We start from the raw sequence: 27,992 nt of genomic DNA on the forward strand, positions 1-27,992 counted from the left end.
TTCAGCCAGAAAAGAAGCATTTAATTGCACAACTATGTGTTAAATAAACAAAAGGAGAGATATCCCAATATTCAAGTGAGAGCATCATACCCAAAATTTCAAGTGAATGTGTCACTATGACTGGAGTCGATTGAAGAGCTCTATGCAATGGAAATTGCAGGCATTTGGAGGTGGCTGGAAACGTTACCCGCTGTGCTCAGTGCTGAAAAGACTCGGGGATGATGGACATTGAGAACGTGAAAATTTGATACGTTTGATTGCATCTTAAAATCAGACTGTGAGTGATGGACAAACAGCAAATGCAGAACGACGGGACGAAAATAAATGGAGATGGTGCACTGAGAGTGTAAATAGATGAAACAAATGAAGAGGGCGGTAAAATATCTCCCAAACTGCCCCCTTTCCTCTAACGAGAGCACCCATCTCTGTATTATTAAATTTATTTATCTGAATGAGATTGAAATAGCTTTTGCACTTCCCTTTAAACTTTACAGTACAATAAACTATGGTGCACATTAGTACTCGGAGCCACGTTATGCATTCTGGAGCTCAAAGAAGAGAGCGTCAGCCGGACAGCACTGGTGACGTTGATTCAACGTGGGGCCCAAACGCCAGGGTCGCTGGCGAGGCAGCGCTACACTGCAGAAGGCAGGCCAGATAGAAAATAGGGAAGGATAGGTTCCTCCCCCTCTCAGTCCTGTCCAGGGTCTTTGGTGGGCCCTCCGTCTAAGTAAATTTTGAGGGCCTTTTCTTTGCGTGGGGAGTAGCTGATCCGGTGGCCCGTCTTCAGCAGGCGGCTGCTCTCCTTCTTCATCAGTTCATTGCGCTCCTCCTCAGAGAGCTCTATGAGCTCCTCAGTGCTGTCCCTGCAGAGATGGGCACAGAAAATAAACTCTATTGAATGCATGGTTGACTAAATGACCAACAAGCAACTAGTGAATTACTGATTAAGATAAAATGTTGTTTTATATGTAAAAGAAGTGAAGCAGGCAGTCAAATTTAATGAATGGACTAAACTTTAAGTGATGATAATCCTCTCTATGGAGAAGCAATTGGAACAAAAGAATCGCCGAGTCAAAATTGACATGGCTCGTTTCCAACGGTCGCAAGCAATGTCATTATAGTTCAATATTTAATAACCACAGTTCACTAACGATGCTTTTGGGAAACACACCTTAGGATCTATCCAGTTTGTGAACCACTGGTTTCCACATTGATTTTGTTAAACAAAATAAATGATTCTTTAAATAGAATGACACAAAAGAATCATCTGTTCACGAATTGGATCATGAACTCGCGTTACAGTGCCAAAGATGATCTATTCTTGAACATTTCGAATGAATAACGACTTCAAGTTCATCTGTAAAGCACATAAATTATAGTTTGACTTTATAAACTTTAATTTCATGCATGATTTGTATGGATCTGTTAACTGAATGCAAAGTGTGAATCCTAGGAGAACTTTTGTGTCGTGATGAGCATGTATCGCTCACTAGGAGTTGCTAAATGAACAGCTACTGCATGCAGTTTTTTTTTTTTTTTTTTTTTTTTTTTTTTCAACTGAGAAGTTGACTGATTGGTTAAAATCCCAAAACTGTTTACTTAAATATTATATTAATGACATTAAAATAAAAAGGATCACTTTGGTAATCCAAAATATTTTTCGGATGTAACTTTAATCTGATTAACGTATTTTCCGGACTATAAATCACACTTTTTTTCATAGCTTGGCTGGTCCTGCGATCAATTTGACATTAACCGAGAGAAATTAAGCATGAGAAAATATTACCGTCTACCGCCGCGAGAGAGCGCGCCTGTGCCCCACTGTGGCCTACCAAAGAAAGCATTGAGCGCCCTCTCGCGGCGGTAAACGGTAATATTTTCTCTTGGTTCTTGGTTCTAAATAAATGCAACTTATAGTCCACTGTAACTTACTGTACGTGTTTTTTTCCTTATCATGACGTCTTTTTGGACTGATGCGACTTATACTCAGGTGCGACTTATAGTCTTGTTCTCTATAGTCCGAAAAATACCCTTAATTAAAACGTAATTATAACGATATACAGTTAATCATATTTTGCCTATATTATGTCTCAAAATATAATGTCCTTAGCCAATTAAAAATCTAGTAATCAACTTTATATATGAAAGGAAAAGGCTTCACCTGTAGAAGATCACGGCGCCATCATCACAGATGTAGAGTGGCCAGACATTGAGGGTGGAGACTTTAGGATTCCAGTCTAAATCCTGATGGATCTCCAACAACGAAATGTCACAAGGAAAAGTTCCTCGTCCCTGTAGGAGAAACAAGAGAATCAGATCTGAAGCACTGCAGGAAGGCAGGGCATCTGGAACTCAACCAAATGTAAAACGCAAAGACTGCAGTACCTTGGCAAACTCCAAGTTTTCAAGAGGAATTCCACTCAATTCACTGAGCTGAGGGAACAAAATGAGCACTCAGTTGAAGATAAAAACAAGTCTGGGAATTCTAAGCATTCATCAGCAGCATTTCATATTCCACAGACCTTCTCCTTGAGCTCCTCTACACTGCTGCTCTCCAGCACCACCTCCCGGAAGGCCTCCAGCTTCATCTGGGCTGGGCACCAGCGACGGGTCAGAACCGCCAACTGGGACATGGACTTCATCCGCTCCGGTTCTACATGCAAGGATATCAATGAATGACAATTGGCAACTGGGCAATTGGAGTAGACCATTTAGGACAACCTTGAGTCTTCACCTTCAAGGACTTCGAGGAACACCTCCCAGTTACTGGATATGTTGATGTCCTCCTCATAGACGTGATAATCCAGAAACACTGTGCCTGGGTTCTTCCAGGTCTTCTTCCTGAGTCTAAACCTGTGACACAATAGAGCAGCAATCATCTTGTTAGTATTCTGAGGCATTAATCCTCCTCCGCTGTGAGTCAGTGCATTTAAAAGGTCAGTTGGTGCAGTGACGCATCTCAGTTCTCACGGTGGATGTGCGTCCAAAACTGCTGCAGAATATTCATGAGTCAGGCCTGCGGTGGCAACAACAGCCATACCAAGAACAAGAAAACTGAGATTTCCAGATGGTTAGCGCATGATGGATTGATTTATTTATTTTTAAAAAAAAGCTTAATTGAACATAATGCATTCAATATGTAAGAGTATGCAACCTATTCCACTTTGCTACAGATTGTTTGCTTTTGTGTTTAATTCAGATCACACCATGATGTATAAATCCTCTTTTGGTCACACGAATCAAAGCATTCACCACATTTGTACTTTTGAATGCAGTAAAATGCACAAAAGTTTGCTATCCCTGTCCCTAACATTCATATGAATATGACTAAGTCAATGAAACAAAAATTATGTTTTTTTTTTCCATAAAGCACTGTTACGCCCCATTTATACGGTGTTTCAGCATTAATGCTTGAGGGAGGGCATTTCGCGTCAATGCTTAACGTCAATCTGTTTATAGTAAAAGAGACGCGTTGACACAGACTCCCCGTATGAATTGGGTGTTACTTATTTCACATGCCATTATAACAAAAGTGGTTTACATAGTTGAAAAATCATGTTTTTTTTCAAGGTCAAGAATCCTTGACTAGCATAAGTATACCTTAAGGCCCTGATATGCTTCAAGTGAAAGCAAATATTTGGAAAAAAAAAAGCTCACTCCAACTTGTGTGCACTTTCAAAGTATCACTTTTGGATGAGGTTACACCGGAGCTACTTCACAGTAGAATTTGAATTTGTAATTCGAATTGAAAGCAACACTGATACTGGCTTTTTTGGGGCAGGAAAATTCAAAAATTTCGGAATTTTATAATTATTATTATTATTATTTTTTTACAAATTACTACTGGGTTAAATTGAAATTTATAACTATTTGAAAAAAGCATAGATGGGAATGAAATTTAAAGACCGAACCTCTCAGTATTTTAATTGATTACCCCTGCTTTAAAGAAATCTACTGTAGAGAGTGTCATATGAATAAACTTGACGTGACTCAACTGGAGTGTCAAATTTCAGAGCTTATGGCTGTCATTTTTTTGCGAAGAGCAATAAAGAATGTCGCTGTAAGAAAGAAAAATCTCAAATGCTTGATATGGGCTTACCTATCTATACTGAGGTCCAGTTTGCACTGGTCTTTGAGTTGAGGCAGCAACTCCTCCTTAGACTGTCGAACAGTCATGCCTTTAGCAAACACGGTGTCCAAGAGAAACTTACAGGGCTGTCAAAACAAAATACACGCTAACATATGCGCAAAAATCTGAATACTCAGAATACTCATTCTATTCCAGAATGTACTAAATGCACCTCCATTTCTAAACTTTTTGATTCTCACCTCTGGATCATTGACAAGCAGCTGGTACACCTTCACCCTGTATTCTCCTTTCTTCAGTGCACGTCCCAATCGAATCGTGATCTGTTCAACAGCAGAGCATATAAACATGCAGGGTGTCATTTATGCTCCTTTAGTGGCGCTAAATGGAACTGTAAGATTAACCAAGAATAGATGTCCTTCTATATCAATCTAGGATAGGAGAAAGTAAAGTTAGAATCTCACCTTGTTATCATCCGAGAAAGAAGTGAGCGTCTCATTGAGCCGCACACTCTCAAACTCCTGGTTGTTGGCATAAACCCGGAAGACCTTAAACTGAGTGGAGGGGACGCCAACAAATGGCTCTAGATTCTGTTTGAATGCTGCCAATGTGATCCTCTTGTCAACATGGACAAGTAAACCTGAAACAGTCATCATATTAGCAACATTAACTTCTTGTATTTAAGAACATACACTAATGTATATAAGTTTGTGGTCTGTAAGCTAATGCATTTATTCAGCATTGATGCATTCAATTGATCAAAAGGTTTCCAAACAAATATTAAGCAACACAACTGTTTTCAATGCTTCTTGCGCAGCGAATCAGCATATTTAAATAATTACACTGGAGTAATGCTGAAAATTCAGCTTTGCCATCACAGAATACATTGCATTTCAAAATATAATCGAAAAGAAAATAGTCCATTTAAATTGCAATAATAATTTCACAATATTAGCACTAACAACTATTTCTGATCAAATAAATATAGCCTCCCACAGCATTAGACACTTCTTTCGAAAAATGTTACAAAAAAAACAAACATTCACTTAATTTTTAAGGTAAGCATCTACACTGGAAGTGTTAAAGCCAAATTTTAAAATGCTCACTAACCAGCTATACAGTTAAGGCTATTAAAAATAGGTACATTTCATGTATTTTTTTTTCAATATAAATACAAGGATGATATTTCAGAATTCAATTGTGCTGTAGCCTATTTTTTTTTAATCAAGAGTTTTGTCAAGGGTACCATTTAGCTGCTTTTCCACTACAAACATGTAGTCTACAATGCAGGGCAGGCTGCCATTAAGCTATCAGATAGGGATCAGTTCTCTGGGACACCTGATACAAAAACTTCAACTAGTCTCTGTTCCGTATTTTTCTTTGTTGGGTCAGAATAATGAATGTTTCAACAGATGGAGTTCAGTAGCTGTTTGTCTGGTTTTCTTTGGTTTTATTAACATCTGATTAAAAAAGGGGTCAAATCACCCTTAGATTTAAACCATAATCTTTTAGTTTTTAAAAATCCAATGGTATAAGGCTGTACAATATAAGAAACAAAACACACATTGCAATATTTAGTTTTTCTGCGTTATAAATAGTGATATAATAAATTAGAGCAAGTTTCATCAACCGACTTGAAATATATATATATTTGGTTATATTTGGGGGGAGAAAGCTAATCAATCTATAAACTGATCTCGTTGGAGAGAATCTGCATAGAAAATTAAAAAAAATGTACTATTGAAAATGTATTTAGACATTTTAATTTAATTAAACAAAATGTAATTTTATAGCACACTACAAAATTACAAAACTAATATTTTCATCATTAAAATGGTTTACGACTGTTTAACATTAAATTTCAACATTAAACTGTAAAGCTTTAATATTGACCATTTGGTAATATTCTCAATATATCAACAAAATGATTATCGTAACATACCTTACCATTAAAGTCAAATTGCAAGGGATGTGATTTAATGAAAAAATATCTACCGTGCTGCTTTAAAGTGAAGCGTGGCGTTCACTAAAATAACAGCCTTCGCAAAATGACTTTTGCATTAAACCATACTGCAATAACGATTATAGTTCAATATATAGTGCCATCCTACAATGGACCAATGTTACTCTGTTTAAATTTGGTACTTGGCAAGTATTAATTTCAAACACCACTCTCCTTGTTTTCGTTCCGCATTTACCCCAACCTAGATCTCCTAAATAAAACAATAGCCAATCAGAGAGACTTTACATTTCTGTCCTTCTCCAGATCCGTCCTCCTGAGAGCATGGCTCTGTTCTGAAGTACAGGTACTGGGCGTCAGCTTTGCTCTTGCCGTTCTCATCGTACTCGCTGTCCGTGCCCGAGTCCTCCTCCGCCGTGTCCCACGTCTCCTTCTTCCCCTCGTGTGCTTTGGAGCGCCGGCTGCTGGTGATGCTGTGCGAGTCGAGGCCGTTAGCCAGCGGGAGCGGGCCGCTGTCGGCGTTACACAGCGTGTCGCTGCTGTGGCTGGAGCTCAAGATGTCACTGTCCACCGAGCTGGTGCTGCGGTCGTTATTGACGTCCGAGTCGGAGCGCTCCTCAGAGGGGAACTGGTTCTCAGTGTCTGAGGCGGTCCGTGTGCAGTTCTCCGTTTGGGAAGGCTGCGAGGCAGCATCCAGCTCTTGTGCTGGTGACTCGATAAACTCAAAGTCGCTGTGTTCTGAGCTCTTCTGACTGTCACTGGTGCTGGAGGATTGCTGCTGCTGTTGTTGTTGTAAAGAAAGGTTCTTCAGCTTCTCTGTGCTCTCTTCAAGAATGGCCTCTACTGACTTCCTGCTGCCCTTCGCCCCATCCAACGAGTCCTCAGAGTCAGCGCTAGCCTTGGGGCAACTAGTTCTGTTGGCCAAAGAGCCTGGCGACTGCTCGGGCAAAGAGACAAACAGTCTGATTGTGTTCCCGTGCCGGTCCAGGAGCTTCCACAAAATGGAGTCAGTGAAAACGGCCTGATGGTCAGTTGAGTCTGAGCTCTCCACGAAAACCTGAGAACAAACATGAGCATCTTATAGAAACAGGCAATCTTTTAGAGTGTCATATAATAAGAGGGACCATTATATCTCTTATTGGAGGAGCGTTAATTGTATGCCAGGCAAGACCATAAACTGTTTACGAAGAACATTTCAAAACCAGTCATGTTCTACTTTGATCAGGATGCTGCTTTAGAAGGCAGCTGACCATGTCTACAGTGAGGCAGCTCACTAAGTTTTAGAAATGAGCCATTAAAGTAAGTGTTATGCAAGTGAACCTTGTTACTCCTGAAGAAACCCTCTGCCTTCAGAGTCTTGTTGGGCACGGAGAGAAGCCGAAGGTCATTATAGCAACGCTCTAAGATGACACGCATGGTCTCTGCGCAAAGCCCCGTGGCCTGGAAATACACAAGGTGACCAGATGTAAGATGGAAGCAGACATCTGTTTCAACAGTCTTTGGCACTTTCCACAAATAAGGAACAAAGCATTGATTGAAACTTCCTATAATATTTATTTGGCATGTGTTTATATTATGCAATTAAGATAAATAGTAATTAAAAATTAAATAATCATTCCAAATATACATGAAATTGTAAATAATATTTTAAAAGCGTGCATGAAAGTGATAAAAAAAAGCTTTCAGATTTTGCCTATAAGTGAAGAAAAGGCTATCTTTGGGAACACAAAAAAAAGGAGAATGGGACAATTTCTAACCCTATTCACCTTTTATAAGTTAATAGAGCAGTGCATTCACTCAGTAAATGAGATTCTGTACCTGTGCAATGAGTTGCTTGAACTCTATAATAGTCTGGTTGAGATATGCCCTGACACTGACTGGAGCAGCAATAGACTCACTCTTCAGATCCACCACGTGGACCTTCACCATCACCTCTGCAATGAACACACAAACAAAGACAGCAGTTTACACTTTGTTTACTGCTTTAAATGGATATCAAGTCTACTATAATAATAACTGGAAGTTAATGATTTTTTGGTATCTTGATTACAGATTTTGAGTAGGATTATATTGCAAATGTTCTGCTCAGTAGGTACCTCCAGGTTTGTAGGGCTGGAACACTTGGTCAGGCCTGCGGATCTCGAGGAGCAGGTCAAACATGTATGAAGACTTGACCCCGCCGAGCAGCAGACCCATAGGCATGTCTTCCTCCCCTTCATACGAACGTTCAAGATATTCGTGAAACTCATCGTATTTGACCAATCGGCAGCAGTCCAGTGGCACCACTCCATCAAGATCCATCAGCTGATCACCCAGAGGACAATCACATAATCCAAACATACAAAAACACAAGGAGACAATCAGTGATAAATTATAAGACACTTAGGAGATCTGATGCATAGGTAAAATATAACTATTTTACGCTGGCCCTACTCACCTTGTATGCCATTTCTGTTGCTTCTCGGAGAGTTTTGTCCTTGTGAACCTCTAGCTTATTCTCCACCATCATCATTTTCACTGGATGCATGCCGAATAGCTTGATCTAATGGAACAGGACAGAATAATAAGGCTCTATTCTAAACACAGACTCTTATCAACACAGGTCTTTAATCCCCTGGAGTTGATTAAGGCACACACGCGTTATGAGGCATTTTCTCCTGATAACCCCGAAAATAACTTAAATTACACTTTCAGTTTTGATCATACAGATAAGAGCAATACATCAATCGAATCGGTAAAGGGTCTACTTTTTTTTGTATACAGACATAACAAAACTTTGTGCATTTATAAAATAAAGATAACAAGGTGTGCTGTCTGCAGCCTTTGTCTGCGTTGATCTTCATTTACAAAGGCGTCATTAAAATGAACTGTAACTCTGTGAATACTCAACGAAGAGACATGAGAGAGATATCTATAGAAAGCCTGATATGTCTACTTTTAAACAAGTGCTGCCGAAAACCAATATTCTGTGATAAAGTAATCCGTATGAAAACAACGCAATGTCTGTTTTTCACATCTCCCTTCATTATCTTCTAATGTGACCATGCCCCGCGCAGAACGCTCTATTCAGATTCTAATGTTTCACTGAAGCGCGCAGCTTGAATACGCCCATAACAGAAGACAATGCAGCGGGACTGTTCTTCAAGTTCTTTTTATTTTACTGTTTGCATCGCGATGAGAGGAATAAGACATCATTCACCCCAAAAAGATGTGATGTGGATTACCTCAGAAAAAAGAATGAAGCGCTTTATTCAGCAGAGATCATAAACACGAGTAAGTCTCTTTTTATTTATTTATATACTTGTACTAGCTTTCACATAACGTGTAAACATTTTACTAGTTAGACTTTAAACTATAATTCCTGACTAAATGTTTAATCAAGTGAAACATTATGAAGTTTCAATAACAATATACACTACTATACTATTCAAAAGCTTGACGCAAATAATATATATATAAAAAAACTCATAATGGTTAATAAAGTGTACTAAACTAGTGTTGTCACGGTACCAAAATTTCAGTATTCGGTACCGATACTAGTGAAAATCCACGGTTCTCGGTACCAAAGCAAAACACAAAAATATGCTAATTGAAAAAAAATTATTAAAATTAAAAAAAAATGTATCACTAAAAATAAAACCAATGCCATTCTTTATACTTATTTACAATTGTGTTTAAAGTTTTTCTACAATTTATATAATCATAAAAAACAGTAAACAAGTTTCACCCAAATTTAATTCGTCTTTTAATTTATGAAATTTAAAAACATTTTATTTTTGGAAAAAAAAGGGGATTTGCTATTAAAATTAAAACATGGAAGAAATATTTTGTGATTTATTTCTTTTAAAAAAAAGTTTTATTAATTTTTTCAACAGTAGTAGCAGTATCACATACATTTTACTAAATAATAGTAACATTTAGTAGCACAATGCCTTTATGTAAAAATGAACTTTTAATGAATGCATATTTGTCATTTTAACAGAACTTAAGACTGGTGGTGATGCTTAAGATATTTTTGGTCATTGAGGGTTTCTGTAAAAAAAAAAAATAGTAATAGATCATGAATTATTATTAAAAGATAATACTGCTACTAATTCTACTACCAGACTAACAATATACAATGCACTATGGATTGATGAGCTGCTGGGTTCATGAATATTAATCACGTTTTATGCGTTTGGTCGAATTGATTTGCTGAAATCAAAACAGGGACGGTAATAGATGAACGCCAGCCAATGAAATTGCCATTTGCGTATTAGCTCCGCCCACTACTGGAAAAACCGGCATATCTTCTTCTTGTTTGAAAAAATATTAATAATTCTAAATGAACTCCATTATTTTGACAGGAGAAGACAACAAAGAATAGTTTACATGTAGCGTGTCGATTCAGCGTGGTAAGACTCTCGCTCTCTCTCTCTTTGCATGTGTGAGAAACAGCGCTATTAGTAAAGCGACGGTGAGTCGTGCGCCTTCACACAGAGTTTACAGAGCGTCAAATACAGGTGCCCTGTGCGTATATTGACATGAATCGAAAAGTTCAGATCGCTTGATGGAGAGAGAACTCTGAAGCTCAGATGCTGAAATTAATGCAAGCATCACGCACTTCAGTCTATGTAGTAAACAAACCCGCACGTCTCTGCCATTCCATCATTCACACAAAGACACAGAGAACATGCAGGATTCATATTTCAAACAACTTTTGCGGATTAACATTTACCGATATTGGTCCATATGGAGATATGATTAGATTAATTTATGCTAACTTGGACAAACTCCGTGACTGTCCATATTTTCATAGTTTCATTTTCATGACTGGAGATTCCGTCCTCGTTTTCTGCTTCGCAGAAATCATAGCGCTGTATGCGTCAAGAATCAGGTTTGAACGGGACCTCGGTACTACCGGTACTTAAAGAAACCTGGTACTGTCACATTTACATTTTTTTAATACCGACTTGGTACCGAAGTACCAGGTCTTTTGACAACACTATACCACACAAAGTCAAGATTTTACGGTAAAACACACTACAATGTCTTATTTATAACTTGGAAAAATACTTTTTAGAATGCAATTTTTTTTTTTACCTATATTTTCTTTGACCCTGACCACCATCAAATTTTTGTGGCTTAACACATTTAATGTTGCCTTAAATTATACTCTTAAAATACCTAATTCAGGTCAAATTCTGCACTGCTTGGAACAGCTTTTGCATTAAAAGACGCCTAAAATCCTGTCTAGGTAGGCAGCTCATTAGTGTCTGGAACAGAGCCCAAATCTATTCATGCAGTTTTACCTTGCATGTGTTGCGCTCAATCTCTCTTTGCCTCTTCTCCTGTTCTTCAGACTCTTTCTCTCGCTGCATCAGTCTCTTTATGTGCTCTGGGAAGTCCTCCACTTCCAGGAATTCTGCAAACACACACACACAGTCCATTCAATTCCAGAATCTCAGAGATGGACCGATATCACTGGAAATGTATTTTGATACGGAGAAAATTGATCCATGTAAATTTCCACTTCTTACTTGCATTCCTGGAGGGGTCTTTAAGTCTGTACATGAGCATATATGCATTTGTAGAGCTGTTGGGGCGTAAAAGTAGAAGATTTGATAAAAATGGGCATTGTAACATACGTTACATTATAATGTGTTTTACAAACGGCATCTCAGACATCACAAATGTAGGACTAGGAGGCTTCACACACCTGGCAAAGGCACTGGAGTAATAGCCTCTGCTCCCTGAGGATCCGCCATATGTCTTCCGGATGTCATCCTGCGTGATCTGGAATGCACACATGATGGCGATAACACAAATCACAACCCTACAACCCTGTATTATTCTCTTTCTGTAGTGGTCACTTATTAAGAACAATAAAAACAATATATGTATATGAATAAGCCACACATTTATTAGTGAAAGAGACCCAATATATTCCTTTCAGTGTGAAATATTTCTTTAAGACTGATGGTAGCTGGCTTACCTTGCTGACGTGCTGGTCATTGAAGCTGTACCATTGGCTGTCACTGAAGGACTTGATGCAGGCGTAGTAGTGCCCACCTGCAGCACTCCCAGAATGCACCATGACTGAGAAGAGTTCAAAGGTCAAGGAGCTCTATTAAAGGAGACAAGAAAAAGCATGTTCGTCTTCCATCTTCCATAGTTCAATAAGTCTTCAGCGTTTGGGTTCAGAGAGGGCGTGAGGTAACCTTTGGTTTGAGCGCCCGCTCTGCGCTGCTGGTGTTATCCAGGCAGATGCCCTCGTCCACAGCATCATCCGTGGAGAAATCATTGCTCATCTGGTCACTGTGGCAGCTTCCTTCATTCTCCGCCCCGCTGTCAGTGCAGCTCTCCGTCTGAGGTGATTTCTGCAGTTAAAACATGTAAAAAAAAATTATGTGTGAGATGTTCAAAACTACATGCTTTCAAAACCTACTGTAGTATTTTGATGAAGCATCGGTTCTTATGCTAATCAGAAGCCGGTCCTTCCAGCTCATTGATATAACCATTTAAACAGCTTATATAAATAAGCCTTAAAAGTATTAAAATATGCAACAGCATGCTCACATGTATCTCCAATGCAGAGTACAAATGTGCATTATTAGGCTGGGACTCATATTATTTGTGTGTTGCTGTCTGCGCTAGCTCCTTCCCTACCTATTCAATAAATCAGTGTGAATATCTGCCTGCTAAAATTAATACACTTTAATACTCAATAGGGCAGGGCAGATGTGTAAATAGGGCAGATGAGATTACAGTTCATTAATTATGGACTCAATAAGGATATGATCACTCACAGAAAAGAGAGCGTAAAGCGGTGTCTCACCTCATCCTCGACGTCGATGAAGGGGCTCATGTCCAGCTCCTCTGGGAAGGTCATGCGGTCATTGAGTTTAATGCGGTGCATAGTGGTGTAGTCAAAGTCGAAGCGTTTCAGCTGCAGAGTCAGCAGGTATGGGAAATGGAGGAATCTCAGACCCTGGAGACAAAAAAAAAAAAGTTTCTGCATCAGAAACTGAAATGTGGCACAGGACTTTGCAATCATCGTCTGAGATTTTAATCACCTTGCGGGCGTCGCATTTCTTTTTGCAGCGCTCGCAGAAGTATTGGTTGGGACCGTCGAGAGTCTCAGGCTGGATGAAGGCTTGCAGGGCTTCTTCCTGCTCGACATAAAATCAGTGGACAATGAGGACAAACATGCAGCACATTTTGCTCCACTTTCATTTGCATTTGACATTTAGCACCAGTGCTGTCATCGTTAACTAAAACTATTAAACACTCTTTTCATTAACTGAGCTCTAAATGTAATCATCAGATGAAAACCTGATCAAAATGTTAGAATAAATTGCCTTGGCAATAAACAAGTTTAAGTTGAGGTACTAAAACTAGTAAAACGGAAATAAAAATACTAAACAAATGTTTATAACAAACCTAATAAAAATGGCAGAAGCACATAAAACTTAAACTGAAACAAACAAATTATTAAAAACAAAAATAAAACACATAATGCTATATAAATAATTTAAAATAACACTGTTTAGCACTTTGGATGACAATAGTTTATAGATTTATTCTGACTGGCTGTGGACTTTTTTTTTATTTTTTATTAAGACTAATGTACAATATAGTAGCTCTTAGCATACAGCAATGGTCATATTTAAATTTTAAACAGTAATAAAATCAACAAACTGTAAATTCTGTTGCCATATAAAACAATAAAAAAAAAAAAAAAAATTTAAATCTTTAAAAGCTTAAAAATGGCTTAATACTGCATCTGCTGGTTAGCTTTACTGCAACAGCTACATAAAAATGATCATAATGACAGCCGGACGCACCACGCTGCCAAAAGCCTGGCTGGCCCCGAAGGGCCGGATGACCAGAGGGATGTCCAAGTACGTGTCAATCCTCCAGCTCTCATAGCCACACTCCAAACAGCGCACATAGTCCTTCAGTTTGCCCTGGTAAAGCTGGTTGATCAGGTCAGCCTGGAAAACACAAAACAGAATACAGTACATCAAAAACTTATTCTAACTGATTTATTTTTTTCCTATTATAGATGACATTATTAGCAACATTTAGATGAAAAGTTTAGTTGAGAAGAGAAACTGAATTTCAGAATGTCTTTGTTATGTCCCGTTCGTTAATGACAGAAGCACTTCAGCTTCTTGACGAATATAGACTATTAGAATAGACCGTTATTTCCTTTCATGTAGGCACAGAGCACATGCTAGTTACACCAATACTGTGGGCTTTCATTGCAGCTAGTCCTTTGAAGTCAGCCTGGTGTGCCTCGGGCTTTATCTGAGCATCCTAACAGGCGAACATCAAAACAAGACCATCTGAATAAAAGTGAAGGCCAATTGATTGACATGATTCATAATTGAAAAGCTGCTTGTTTGCAGTTTGCATATATTCAAGTCCCTTTTTTAACTGATGTAGCCACAATACTGCCACCTGCTGGTATGGAGAGTTATTTCCCTTTTATACAGTGCAGTTGGATGTAGGCTAGGTTTAGTCTTTGTCATGTATGAAGCAAAAAAATTTGGCTAATCACAGCCTTAACCTTTGGACCCCTCTATAAACTCAAGAGAAATCCCAAACAAGCAGTTGAGACATGTTTTCAGCTAAACAAGTTTTGCTGACTTACTGCACACAAACAGAGATTAGGCCTTTTTTTCTACCACAAAGTCTAATATCCCCAGCTTAGGAGAGAACAATGAGCTGAGTGTAAAAAATGCAAACCTCTTCAGAGCGTGGCCCTGAACCAACTCTCCAGCCCAGACAAAAGTGCCTATAAAAGTTACTCTTATTTTACTCAACACTGGGACATTTGTCCTAGTCGCCAGATCTCACTGATTGTGGATTAGCATCATGTGATGAGGAGGCGGGGCTTGCCTCACATACCTGCTCGGTCTGTTTCCACTTCTGCTCTAGCGCATCAAACATGACTCTGCAAAGCTCCTGGACGTCGTGCTGCTGCCAGGCTGCCAAACAAACAAGGTAAAGAGTTTCACAGTAACCAAGACTCCTCCAGCTATCTGATAACAGCAATGCTAACGTGGGTAAAGTTTCCCAAAGGGACATTAAGTGACACCTCGTACCCTCACTGCTGTCCCAGCCAAAGCTGCGGGTCACGTCTGTGGTCTCGATGGCGCGCTTCTTACTGGTCTGCAGAAGCACAAACAGCCTCTGGAGCTGGTACGGGATACTGTTGACCGGATCCTCCTCAGAGTCCTCAAACTCCCAACTGGTGCAGAAACATCAAAAACAGAGCTGAAGAATGGACAATATGGAGACCGCACACACTAAAAAACAATTCCAATGATAAAAAAAATATAAAAGGCCTTCAAGCTAAAAGTGACTCTGAACTAAAAAAGTAACTAATTTACAACAATACTCCCCAAAACTGTTGAGCAATAATAATGACAATACAATGGAAATATTTTTAAATTCATTAAGTCAGTTTCACAATCCCTCCTCATCTTGAGCTTTCTAAGCATGAGATCATTAAGCAGTTTTAATAATGTATTTGATGTAAATTCCAATCCCAAAAATGGTATTAGAGTTTCTGAAATGATATTTTCAATGCTCTGATTTAATCTTTTTTTTTTTTGCATTAATTGCACTATTGCTGCATATTGCTTGAATCTTGTTCATATAATCTAGTTATCCCAATAAACCTGACACTCAGACTACTTACTTGTAGAGTGCATTCCTGAACTCAGGGGTCATGAACAGGGTCTGCAGGAGGCTGTTCAGGTAACAGGTCATTGCTTGGTTGACCAAACCAACATAACCTTGAAAGCAGGGGACACAAGACAAATAAATCTACATGGCAAAGTCAGCATGTTCTTCTTGACCAATGCATGTAAAGGAGGGCTACCTGTGTCTGACTTGTTAAGTATGGAGGAGTACGAGTAACTGGGGCTGCTGTAGTCACTGCTACAACCCACAGTCCCGTCCCGCGGTAAGGGTCCGATGAAGCGATCCTGAGAGCTGTCATCAAGACCACTGCTGTCCGCTGTGCCAGATTCATCCTGTAAGAGAGTTACACATGAATAATGCTAAACACACAATGTTCACCATCTAGTATGCCTGACAAAATTATGATCCCATCCCTCGAGGATATCACTCAGGATAACACGCATTCTTTTATTATTTTTCTTATGACATTGCATTCATATTACGTGGTATCCTTCATTTCTACTGGAAACAAATAGGTCAGGGACCCACAAGGAAACAACCTAAACTGGATTCTACAACACACAGTAAGAATCTAGATTTGAAACTAAGGTCCAAAATGTTAGGGCTGCACGATGTGTCGTTTAAGCATCGATATCGCGATGTACGAATCCACGATAGTCACATCGCAGGATGTGCGATGTAGGCTGTCATAGTTGATCCGTTATTCATTAACTGTATGGGCCAGAGAGCGCGCACGAGAGAGAGCATGAGCGCGCAGCTGGCGCCACACTAGATGCGTGGCGCAAGCGTCTCAGCTGCATGGCGTGTCTGTTTTTAATTCGGCTCCCATGTTAACAGGTTAGATCTTGCAGACTGCCTGCGTGAGACCCGCGGCCCAAAACGCGTGCATGCTAGAAATAGAACCAACGCCTATTTTTCACGTGACATGCAAGCGTGCTGGAAGCGTTTCCAGGCAAAATACAATAGGAAAATATGTTTATATGTCATTTTGTACACAGATTCATATTAATTCATGACACTTAGATGTTTGAAAGTCTATAGGTTGACATATATTCAGATATAAATGTAATTTAAAAAATAAATTAATAATTATTGATTTTCAAATATTGCATCTGTCACCGGCATGAGAGAAAGAGCGCACGCGCGAAAGAGAGAGCCCCGGCCGTACGCTAAATGTCTTCAAACAACACAAACGCTGTCTTGCTCTCTCTCCCTCACGCATATTAATCAATTGACACAATGCTGTCGATGTTTAAATCATTTAAAATGAGAATGTAAGTGTGCTCACCCCATTTTTGTTTGTAAGAAAAAAATTAGTTTTCATATCGCAATATATATCGCAGAAAAATAAAATATCGCAATGTAATTTATTCCCAATATCGTGCAGCCCTACCAAATGTATACATTTTTTTTAACCCTGTTAAACTGCTGATATGGTTACTCACTGAAGCGATCTGAGGCTGCTCCCCGTCCTTGTCCGTAAGCTGCAGGAAATTTCTTTTCCCCGCCTCAAAACCGGACAACACCAGGGACATCTCACTGGCCTGGGCCAGAGGAGTCTTCAGCCGCAGATTTGAGACAGAGGAGGCAAAAAGAGAGATTAGCAAGGACGGAGAAAGAGAGGTAGTGGAAAACCAATCAGAACAACAAATGATAATGTGAGGCATAATGCTGTCTGGAACAATGCAAAAAGCAAGTCTAAACATGCAGAAATACTGCAAAATGACTCAAAAGACCTTCAGAGAGAAAATAATTAACATGATGTACAGCAGATAACCCACATCTCATCCCAGCAATCAGTTATTGTGGAAGAAAAGTCTGTGCTACCTGAGGGACAACACGTCCTAGAAATTAAGCAACAGGTCTGGACGTACTAATGTTCCTCTGGTGAGGGAGAGCAGAAACCACTCTGAGATAGATCTACCTGCAGCTACAGGCTCTGTGCTGGGATTAACACACAGTTAGATGGAGAACGACAGTCCATGACACATCTTCATCTAATCATAGCACTGAAGAGTGGATCTGTCCCTGTCAGTGTAACTTCAGGTGTGCATTAAGCTCATAATTATTACAAATGATAAGTCTGGATGAGCAGAAGCTAGCTGGCAAAAGTTGCAATCAGTCTGCAAATTTCACTCCGTCAAAGTTGACCGATTTAACAGACAATCGTACAGTGTATGAAGGGCACAGACTCTGGTTTTAAGCTTCAGACTCTTGACTCTATCCAGCCAGAAGAGATCAAACATGTATGATATTTTAAAACACAGTTTTCATTAATATGTCTCCAAGCTGCGAGGCGCATGTTTCTGTGGGAGTCTGTTGTGTTCGTCTGTTATTGTGTGATCCTCAGTTGTTTAGCATATGAAGTGTTTTATTATCTGTTGCGATTTTAGTAGCTTTTAGTAGCCAGACCCTATCAAGCTATTGGGAGCAATTTTAGGTTGGGTTTGCCCATACTGTATGGGACGGGGTTAAGTTTCAAAAACCAATGCAGATCTCTAGTACACCAAACAATACAGATGTCTAGTAAATGTGAATTATTAACTCGTAAGTCGAGCATATTCATTAATTATTACTACCTGGGTGAAGGTGTAAATAAAACGAAGATTACTGAAGCTACCTACACTGTGCACAGTATATCATATCGAAAGCAGATTTGAATTAGCAGTTGACCATGTGATCGTATACATCAAAGGGTTAAAAAAAGTAACTGATATATTATTTTATTACTTCGTTCTTATATAAGAAATATACCAAATCTTTTTCAGTATGTACTTATTTGAATGGTTCAGTAATAAGATATTAATACTTTTATATTTAGCAAGGACATTTATGATGTTACAAAATATTACTGTTTTCAGATAAATGCTGTTCTTTTCTTTCTATCAAAGAACCTTGAAAAAAAAATGTATTACAGTTTTAACAAATATCAAGCAAGTCAACTGTGTTCAACATTGATTATAAAAAATGTTTCTTGAACACCAAATCTGCATATAAGAATGATTTCTGAAGGATCATGTGACACTGAATAATGGAGTTATGATGCTGTAAATACAGCTTTGCACCAAATAAATAAAATACATTTAAAGTATTTTAAATTAGAAAGTATGTATTTTAAACAATAACAGTTTTGTGCAGCCTAGGTGAACATTATAGAGAATTCCTTCAAAAACAAAATCTTACTGACCTTAAAATTTTGAATGGTAGTGTAAATAAAGATATATACATAACACATCATGGCTCTATTAATAGTGAAAACATTACATTTCTTTAATGCACAATTCAATTTGTTTTTTTTCTTTTGATTTTGCAGTCAAAGCAAACTAGAGTTTTGGTGTGTTTTAAGGAAGGACTCTCACCTGGTCGCCAGTGTTGGCCCACCCCAGGCAGAAAGTGCCGTTCACATATCCAGCGTTGTGAGCCACATCCTCGTAGAGTTTGCTGACGGTGGTGGAGGCGGGCAGGTTGAGCGTCAGCTTCTCATTTATGGTCTTGACACTGGTGAGGTCCTGCACTATACACAGCACTCTCGGCTCCTCTGCTGCACTCTCAATCTGTAAATGCACAAGCACATAATGTGAGATTTGTTAAGTTTACTTCAACCAAGCACACACGTGAGTTTGAGCTCAGCTCCATTGCTAAAATGTACTTTTAAAAGAGCAACAGTCTTCTAGTGCATTGCAATATCATCAGATCTGACAAATCATAGAGTTACGCAACGACCAGAAAGAAACATTAAGCAAGGAATCATATACATATATGATACAAAACTACTTAGGCTAAATGTCTGCAATCCACCATGAACAAATCAAGGTTAAACGAGTACAAAAGCATTATAATATCTGTGAGCAAACCTGACTAATAAATCAATAAATATAATGTGGTTTAAAGAGTAAACATTCACAGGACTCTAGAGTGCGACCAATTTGGTTGCATGTGTGACCTAATTTCTCAATGGTGCGAAAAAAAAATAAAAAAAAAATCAGGTCACACCGGTGCGACCAGCCATTTGAGGAGGAAAAAAAATGCTCACTTTTAACATTGTTATATGCTTGAACTGTTTTATATCTATAGATTTTATTTTAGGCAAGTCATGATGATTTAAGAAGGCTAAATCAATCAAACATAGGCTCACTGTCTGCCGCTGGCCGCTTGGTCATTACTTAAAAAAAAAGAATCTAAATCTTATATTTAAACAAAAAAATGCTCCAAACGTTTTTCTAAATTAACTTAATAAAAACCGAAATGAAATCACTTTGCTATTACATACAAAACTGAACTATTTTAAAAGCTGAAACAGTAGTTAGGGACTGTTTAGCTGTTCAAATCAGACACTAGAGCATCCCTTCATTCAGACACAGTGACGATCTGATCAGAATCAGTTTAGAGGGGCCAAGTCTGGAAGATTTTGATGCGAGAGAATGTGGCCAGCTGGTTGAGACAAGGCCAGAGATCAAAAAGGCCAAACTACAGGAGTTGGTCATCCAAGGGGCATGTGACTGCAAAGGAAGATAGTCCATAAGACACTGAGCCATGAGATGTTCAGTTTGAAGCCCTTAAAACACTTCATTTAGATTTTATTTCATTTATCTTGAGATGTTTTACATTTCAGCTCAGTGAAACACTTTAAGCACCAACACTTTTTCAGTAAGCTACCTTCCTTTTAGAATTAAAGAAATAAAGAAATGTATGTTGAACAGATTGTTAGTTAATAATTTAGGCTACAAGTCAATATTGCCTATATGGACAGCGATTGAAAAAAAAAAAGTGAAATTGTAAAACTGCGGTTAAATGCGATGGGGTAGAAAATTTGGGTGCACCTAACTTTTGTGCTTGTGCACCTAAGAAAATAAGTAGGGCACACCCGTGCAACCAGTGCAAAAAGTTAGTCTAGAGCCCTGATTCATATTATTAAACAGTGTTAAATATGGCTGCACAATGTGTCTTAAGCATCGATATCGCGATGTACGAATCCACGATAGTCACATCGCAGGATGTGCGATGTAGGCTGTCGTAGTTGATCCATTATTCATTAACTGTACGGCCCTTGACGAATGTGATTTGCGGATTAATTGCACAGCAGTTTTTAAATTTTAAGTCCTGTGAGTTTAACAGGGCAGAGAGAGAGAGAGTGCGAGCATGAGAGAGAGGGAGAGAGAGAGAGAGAGAGAGAGAGAGAGCGCCCCGGCCGCACGCTCACCGTCTTCAAACAACAAGTGCTGTCTTGCTCTCTCTCCCTCGCGCATATTAAGCAATTGACACGATGTTGTCGATGTTTAAATCATTTAAAATGAGAATGTAAGTGTGCTCACCCCATTTTTGTTTGTAAGAAAAAATTTGATTAGATTTCATATCGCAATATATATCGCAGAAAAATAAAATACTGCAATGTCATTTTTTCCCAATATCGTGCAGCCCTAGTGTTAAATGAAATTGCAAAACTGGCTCAGAAAAGTGAAGTTTTGGCTTAAGTGTTCAAATGAGGCCACAGAATGCAGTCAAGGCCATAATGTCGACTCCATGACTGGTGCTGGTTGGTTAATTGCAGGTGTTGTTTACAAAGCAAAGCCATGGTCTTCTCATACACTGTCTGAGCGTCTGCTTAAGACTGATCGTGTTACCAAAAGTGCTGAATGAGGATTCCAAGAATGAAGCCAGCAAAACATTTCTACGTACATTTATGAAAAGAAAAGCATTGGAAAAAAAACTTGAGTAGACTGTTTCAAGGGTGCTTTTGATTATTTTTAATTACTGGAGTAAGTAGTGAATACTTTCTAAATACATACTTTTATCAAATAAAAGAAAGATAATCATTTTACTTATTAGTTTTTACAATTTTATTGTCTTTAATAACTTGGACAGTGCATACAAATGTCTTCCAACATTTTTATTTTTTACTTTAACCACTTTACAGATAATTTTTTTTTTTACACTACATACTCAAATTTCCATCTTCCAGCAAAGTATAGCTGAGCAAAACCCTATCAAGAAATAATTTGGAGAGTATTTGACTCTAAAATAAAAAATAAAATATTTTAATATTTGTATATTTTAAATATTTTATTTTCATTTCAATAATGATGACCAGTTTTATTTTTACTCTATTTCTGTTTTTTTTTTTTTTTAGATTTCATTATTTTTACACTACAAATAACTTTTTGCTTGTAATAGTGTCTTGCCCCTAGCTTTCCCTCAAATCAGCTGATTTTTTCCTGACGTCTTCATTTGAGAGTTAGAGTCAAATGAATCACCATGCTGTAAACACACACACACGCAACACAAACAAAACCTGTGAGAACCTCTTCTGCATATCCTCTAAAATACTCTGCCTGCAACTCCAAAAAATATCCTGATGACAAAACAACAACACAGTGTTCAAGGGAAGTAAAATCAGCCCTAAGCGTAAGCATCACGATCGGAGCGGCGCTGGTGTTTGATATCTGTTAAAGATCAATACGCAGAACAAGAAATGAGATCTAGAGGAGAAAATGTGAAGAAGCCACTGTAAAAGACACACAGATGTCAACACAAGCGGGGCATTATCAGATTACAGGGTATTTTTATCAGGGATAATATTGTTAGGTGCTCAGATGAAACAGGTTGGCCTGTGCTCAAGCGACAAGATCTTTATCTCAGTGAAGACTTTTAATGACTCGGGGATGGACGATGCATATAAAATATCCTTTATACATATTCATATTTTCTTGTTGATATATAATTTTTTACCAGTGTTGTGAATATCGCAGAAATATAACACCTAAAAATGTTTACAAAAGATTGTGTGACTTTACATATTTTAAAATAAATTACAAAAAATTTATTACAGGGTTTCCACAAACCTATGAAATACTTAAATACTAAACAAAAGTAATTTTTGCAACCATTTATGATTATGATGAAAAATATGAAAAATAAAATGAATACACTAGTAAATATGTATACAAATATTTAAAAATGCATACCAATATTTACTATACTTTGGGGTTGATGGCCTAACATTAGACAAATAAATAAGCCTACCGTGGAGTCAGATTTTCGATTTTTAAAGTAGTACATACTTGAAGTAGAACCATTTGTATTTACTATTGAAACATCAATGGCTTTTCAATTATTTGTAAGACTTATTAATATGCATGGCATTTCCAGGTCTCCAAATTTTTTTCCCAAGATTTCCATACTAAATATCATGTCCTATAAGGCCCATGTTTTTAAATAAAAAAAAATATATATACATATATATATATATATGGTGTGTAGCCAACTGTGAAGTCACACACTGCAGCTTCATGTATGCTGCTACACACTGGGAATAAGCAGCGCGGCAGATCAACACATTTCCAGGCACTGATTCCCAGGTTGGATGCAGTCCTGAGTAATTTAGCTCATGTTCTGGTCCCGTGGGGGTGTGATAAAAATGGTGAGCTTGTGGTGCGATGCGGATGACATCAATAGCTGAAGTGAATAAATATTCCTACCTGACACACAGACGCCAGCTGATGGAAAAAGAGACAGAGACAGACAGACAGAGAGAGGGAGAGAGGGGCCACTGGGGCCCCAGATCCTGCTAAGCATTTCCAGTCCCTTTGAACACTATCAGAGCACCTGAATCAAATGCCCAAAGAAAGTGCCTGATTGTTATTCAGGGAAATTCCATGCATTGTTTGTATAGGTTTACTTTAAGGAAAAAGTCACCCAGCCTGCTTTTATTCTACATAGTTGAGCATAATCAAGTGGTGACAGACAATAAAGGTGGATGTAACAAAACTAAGCCACCTTTGTTTACCTGGTAACATCTGCATTCCTTTTAAAGAATGTGATGTGGGGCGTAGGCAGCAAATCATCTTAATACAACAAAAACTACAGCGTTTTTCCATTCACTGGGTAACTGCAGCACTTTGGATACACGAGTTCGTTTCAACATTGACATCCGACTAGTTTTGGAGTAACGTTCACTAGTACTGATGAATTCTTAATGTCTCTTATGCTCACTAAATGTAATGACTAATTTATTTGATCTAAAATACAGTTAAAACATTTGTAATTAGGGGTGTAACGGTACGTGTATTCGTACCTGACCGTTTCGGTACAGGGCTTTCAGTACGGTGCACGTGTGTACCGAATGACCGAATGCAATATTTTCTGTGCGGAACATAGGTACATTTTCGTGTTTCTAAACGAACATATTAAGTGGCGGAAGTCTCCGCGTTCAGCGCAAATACCACCCTGCAGCTGATTCTAAGGCTGGTGACACACTGGCTTTGTGGCGTGAGCGTGGCTTTTCTCCTGCGTGTCAGTTGCGCGACTGCTGCTTCACGTTTTCTATGTCTTTACACACCAGAATCGTGCCTGACGAGGCGCTGGCGCGCTGCTGCTAATGTAGGTGGCATAGAGGGAGACCACCGACAGACCAGGATCTTGTCTTTATGACAACAATATCTATACTTCATGTTGAGCATAAATATAAAGCCTACTGATAAAGGACACCGTCGACAGTATTGACGGCAAAATAGACTATATTTGACAGACCTTTGCTCTTAATTCCGATCAGTCCAACGCAATAACGAAATCTGAGCAGGTCTAAAAACTGAAACTGTTGATGCTGCACTTTACACTTTGGAAAAGTTATATATATATTTTTTTAAATATGAGCAGGCCTACAAGCTGGGATTGGTAATGCTGCACTGTAATCATAGTTATTTATTTATATTTTCCCATTATATTTTATCATAATGATATTGGTTTGAGACAGAGTATTTTATTTAGTGAAGAAGTTTTCAGCAGTATTTTATTTCTTATTCTTTTTTATTTTATATATAATCGTGACTTTAAAACCGAGGTACGTACCAAACCGTGATTTTTGCGTACCGTTACACCCCTATTTGTAATAGTATTACAATTGCAATTTATTTTATTACTTATATTATTTTATTATTTTTAATATTTATCATTTTATTATTTTTATTACGGACTCATTGTGCTTTCACACAGGACGCGTTTGCAGTCCGCTACTGATCCGCGGCTGTTTAAGCCACAAAACACATGCTTTGTCCATTATTTTGATATCAAACATGTAAAAAAAAAAATAAATACAAAAAATACATAAAAAAGCTTTTTCAGCATTGTGGTACTCTTTCATCACAGTACAGTAAAAATCTTTAATAGACATTTTTAAATTCAAATATAAACAACGTATTACTCATGCATTTGACTGGTAGGTTTTTATAATAAGTTGCTTAAACAAGCTGCAAAAAAATAGTACGTGTGAAACGGGTGTAATATATCTAGATAGAGCACCGTTGCACCGCAAATCAATTTCTCTTTCAGGTCAGAAGGTGCGCTGATGCCTGCATGTCAGAAATAGAGACCTCAGTTTATTGTCAGGGATTTGTTGTCAATCCGTGCCGCATCCAGTGTAGACAGAATCGCAGATTATATTCTGTTGTCTAGTCGCGCTTTAACCTAAATGACCCATGTTGTTTTCAGATTACGTCACAGCAGCGTTCATCTGTTATTTTTATAAAGCAAAACTGTCTGCAGAGAGACTCAAAAACAGGATAGAAAATGGACTTTAATGGTATCCAGCTAACTTAGCTATTTGTTGTTGTTGTTTTTTTTGTTGTTGTCGTCGTTTTATTTCAATTTAATATCCGAATGTTAGTGAGAAGAAGAAAAACTTTTACAATCTGCATATGTTATAGACAGCAGTTATGATCATCTTTGGTTTCTCATTTGAAGGCATATTGAGTAAAAGAGCTCCATATTTAATGAAATCCAGGTTTGCATGCTTTTCATAGGGCTGCATAATTTGGCTAAAACTGTGCAATATAATATCAATACATGCATAAAATAATAATCATTATTATTGTTAAAAACAAGAAATATTCTGAGTATTAAACATTTTTTAATTTAAGAATTATTATAAATTAAAAACTAATAATTTTATTTTACAAATGACTAATAATATGGCTGTCTTCATTTCCTCTTTTACAAATGTTACACCATCAAACTTTTATTTTGATGGAAAACCACCGGGTTTTTTGTTGACAAGCGCTTCTCTTTAGTATGTGAAGATGGTTGGCACATGTTGCTTTCCAGGATGCACATTTAAATGACCCAAACTTAGAGTAAACACAGGGATGGAGTTTGTGTGGAGCAGAATTTATGGAGTTTAAATTACTTTTGACCGAGTTGCTTTGAGATACTGAAAACACTGGCGGATAATGAACTGCTCATGTGCAAAAACAGTGCCATGCTTCACTCTGAAACACTCAGCCTATTTATATATATATATATATATATATATATATATATATATATATATATAAAAATCACAGCCTTTGTGATTTGATACTATGTGATTTTTCGACACCCTGTGATTTGATTTGATCGCACTATTTTGTAATTTTGGTTTTATTTTTATTAATAATGCAGCCGTAGTGCCATAGCGGTGTAATGTGATCCCATGAACCTTTGTGATATCTGCACACATCATTCAGCACTGGCACAGGATAAATGCCACAACTATGTTAAAGAAAAGGCTCAGAGTGCAAAAAAAAAAGAACTAGTTCTATTAGTGGTGTGGTGTATATATATATATATATATATATATATATATATATATATATATATATATATAGATATTTTTTTTTCCTGCATTGGCCAATTCGTTTTTCTGTTTGTCTGCTAAGTGTCAGAAGTGAGACTTTTATTCTGTCTGATATTTTCTGTCTTTATTAGTTTAGTACTTTTTGAACAGTTCAGTCTAATAAATTATTAACAGAAATATTAAACATATTAAATAAATGGTTTATATGAAAAAGCATAGCGTGTGCCTTTCCATTATTAGTAACAGAACATTCTCACATGAATGCACCTTTCATTTAAACAAGTCTTGGAATTTTGTAATTTCCACAAACATTCCAAACAAATCCTGCTTTCAGATGCTCTGAAGTGTGCATTTGTTGTCATGTTTTTAATTTGTGGAAAACTGTGAGTTCTGAGGAGTTGTTTTTTTTTGTTGTTGTTGTTGTTTTTTTTTTAGTAAATATTGTAGTAGTAATTTTCTAAGGCTATCTTCTTGGAAAAACTGACCTGCATTAATACAAGACTTAAATAAACAACATACAAGCCAAGGAAACAGAGAAATATAGCAGTTTTAAATAGTTTTAATAGTTTTAAATTAAGGTTGAATGATTTTTTTACCTTCAACAATATAACTTGTTTAACTGCAATGACATTATAACTCGGCTCTCATCCGATCTGAATCATGTCCACATATAAAGTAACAGAAACAGCATATTTGAGCTGAATTGATCCGAACAGGTTGCCACGTAAAATTGTTATTGATTAAAATCTGATTTGACGTGTGCACAGGGAATGAACGTAGAGAGCAGTCCTCAGATACCGGAGTTATAACTCTAATCTGAATCATGAAGAGTGAGATGAATGAAGTGATGTGGATTAAATCCAGCAGTCTAATCTGTGCTACTAACACACTCACTATGGCGCAGAGTTTAGCGCCTCCCTGAACTCACTCCAGCAGGACACTTTCCAGGATGTGTGACAAGTAAACAGTGGGGCAGCAAACATGACAACACGCTATCCGGCTTTAATAATCACACAAACCACAGGACTCGAGTGGTTATTATCGTATTTAATCGACTGGGAGGACTTGTTGACTGATAGTTAGCCGAGCTGCTGCTAGCCGCTGAGCTCAACACTGACACGCACTTTCATGTCTCTCTCTACATCTATTCAAACGCGAATCCCCGACTCATGGTGCGATTTATAGAGCGTGCTGGTGTCATTACTCTGCGTTATTCCGGGGTGAATCATCTCTCACCTCTTTGGGCACAAGCTGGTGTTCTTCGCTGGGCACCATCATCTCCCTCGGATCCTCAGCCGCGGTCCGCTGTCAACAGGAGCTCCGCGAGGCGCTTCGAGACACCATTCTGAGTGTGTGAGTTAAAACGGGGCGATATCGAAGAAACTACTTTGGGGCTAAACGGCTGGTAATCCGGTTTAATCTGTGTTACTTTCTTTCTGCTTGGACTGTAAGCGAAAACAGCAATCAATGGAGGAAAAATGGCCGCGACGCACTTTCGCGAGACTTCACATCAATCTGCGTCACTTCCGACAACACTCTGCCTCTGTGTGCGTTATGAAACAGCCGAAAGTGAAAAGTGAAAATATTGTGGTGTAATTCGAGACTTTGCATGATAGTTATGAAATATAAAACTTAAACTT

The 27,992-nt window shown here is 38.0% G+C and overlaps 1 protein-coding gene across 1 annotated transcript; it reads right to left on the bottom strand.

Annotated features, from left to right (window-relative positions):
* LOC128016519 (ubiquitin carboxyl-terminal hydrolase 47-like) lies at positions 1-27,896 on the bottom strand. The gene is made up of 28 exons (XM_052601076.1): positions 27,589-27,896; positions 19,106-19,300; positions 17,192-17,305; positions 15,925-16,078; positions 15,742-15,838; positions 15,143-15,288; positions 14,946-15,025; positions 13,877-14,026; positions 13,106-13,201; positions 12,868-13,020; positions 12,251-12,409; positions 12,025-12,156; positions 11,749-11,825; positions 11,570-11,625; positions 11,342-11,454; positions 8,488-8,592; positions 8,147-8,354; positions 7,869-7,984; positions 7,371-7,490; positions 6,339-7,107; positions 4,555-4,730; positions 4,333-4,413; positions 4,103-4,218; positions 2,738-2,856; positions 2,526-2,656; positions 2,389-2,436; positions 2,165-2,295; positions 1-866 (listed from the first exon to the last, which is right to left on the bottom strand). The coding sequence occupies exons 1-28, from the start codon at positions 27,628-27,630 to the stop codon at positions 692-694; spliced, it is 4,059 nt and encodes a 1,352-aa protein (XP_052457036.1). The 5' UTR covers positions 27,631-27,896; the 3' UTR covers positions 1-691.
* Between the last annotated feature and the right edge of the window lie 96 nt (positions 27,897-27,992).

This window comes from Carassius gibelio, chromosome A7, assembly GCF_023724105.1.
Source record: "Carassius gibelio isolate Cgi1373 ecotype wild population from Czech Republic chromosome A7, carGib1.2-hapl.c, whole genome shotgun sequence".
Classification (NCBI taxonomy): domain Eukaryota; kingdom Metazoa; phylum Chordata; class Actinopteri; order Cypriniformes; family Cyprinidae; genus Carassius; species Carassius gibelio.

Coding starts and splice junctions, on each gene's coding strand:
- LOC128016519 (XM_052601076.1), bottom strand. CDS start 27,630: ATGATGGTGCCCAGCGAAGAACACCAGCTTGTGCCCAAAGAG. Junction 7,108..7,370: donor GTTTCTTCAGGAGTAACAAG/GTTCACTTGCAT, acceptor GTTTGTTCTCAG/GTTTTCGTGGAGAGCTCAGA. Junction 4,414..4,554: donor CTTTCTCGGATGATAACAAG/GTGAGATTCTAA, acceptor GCTGTTGAACAG/ATCACGATTCGATTGGGACG.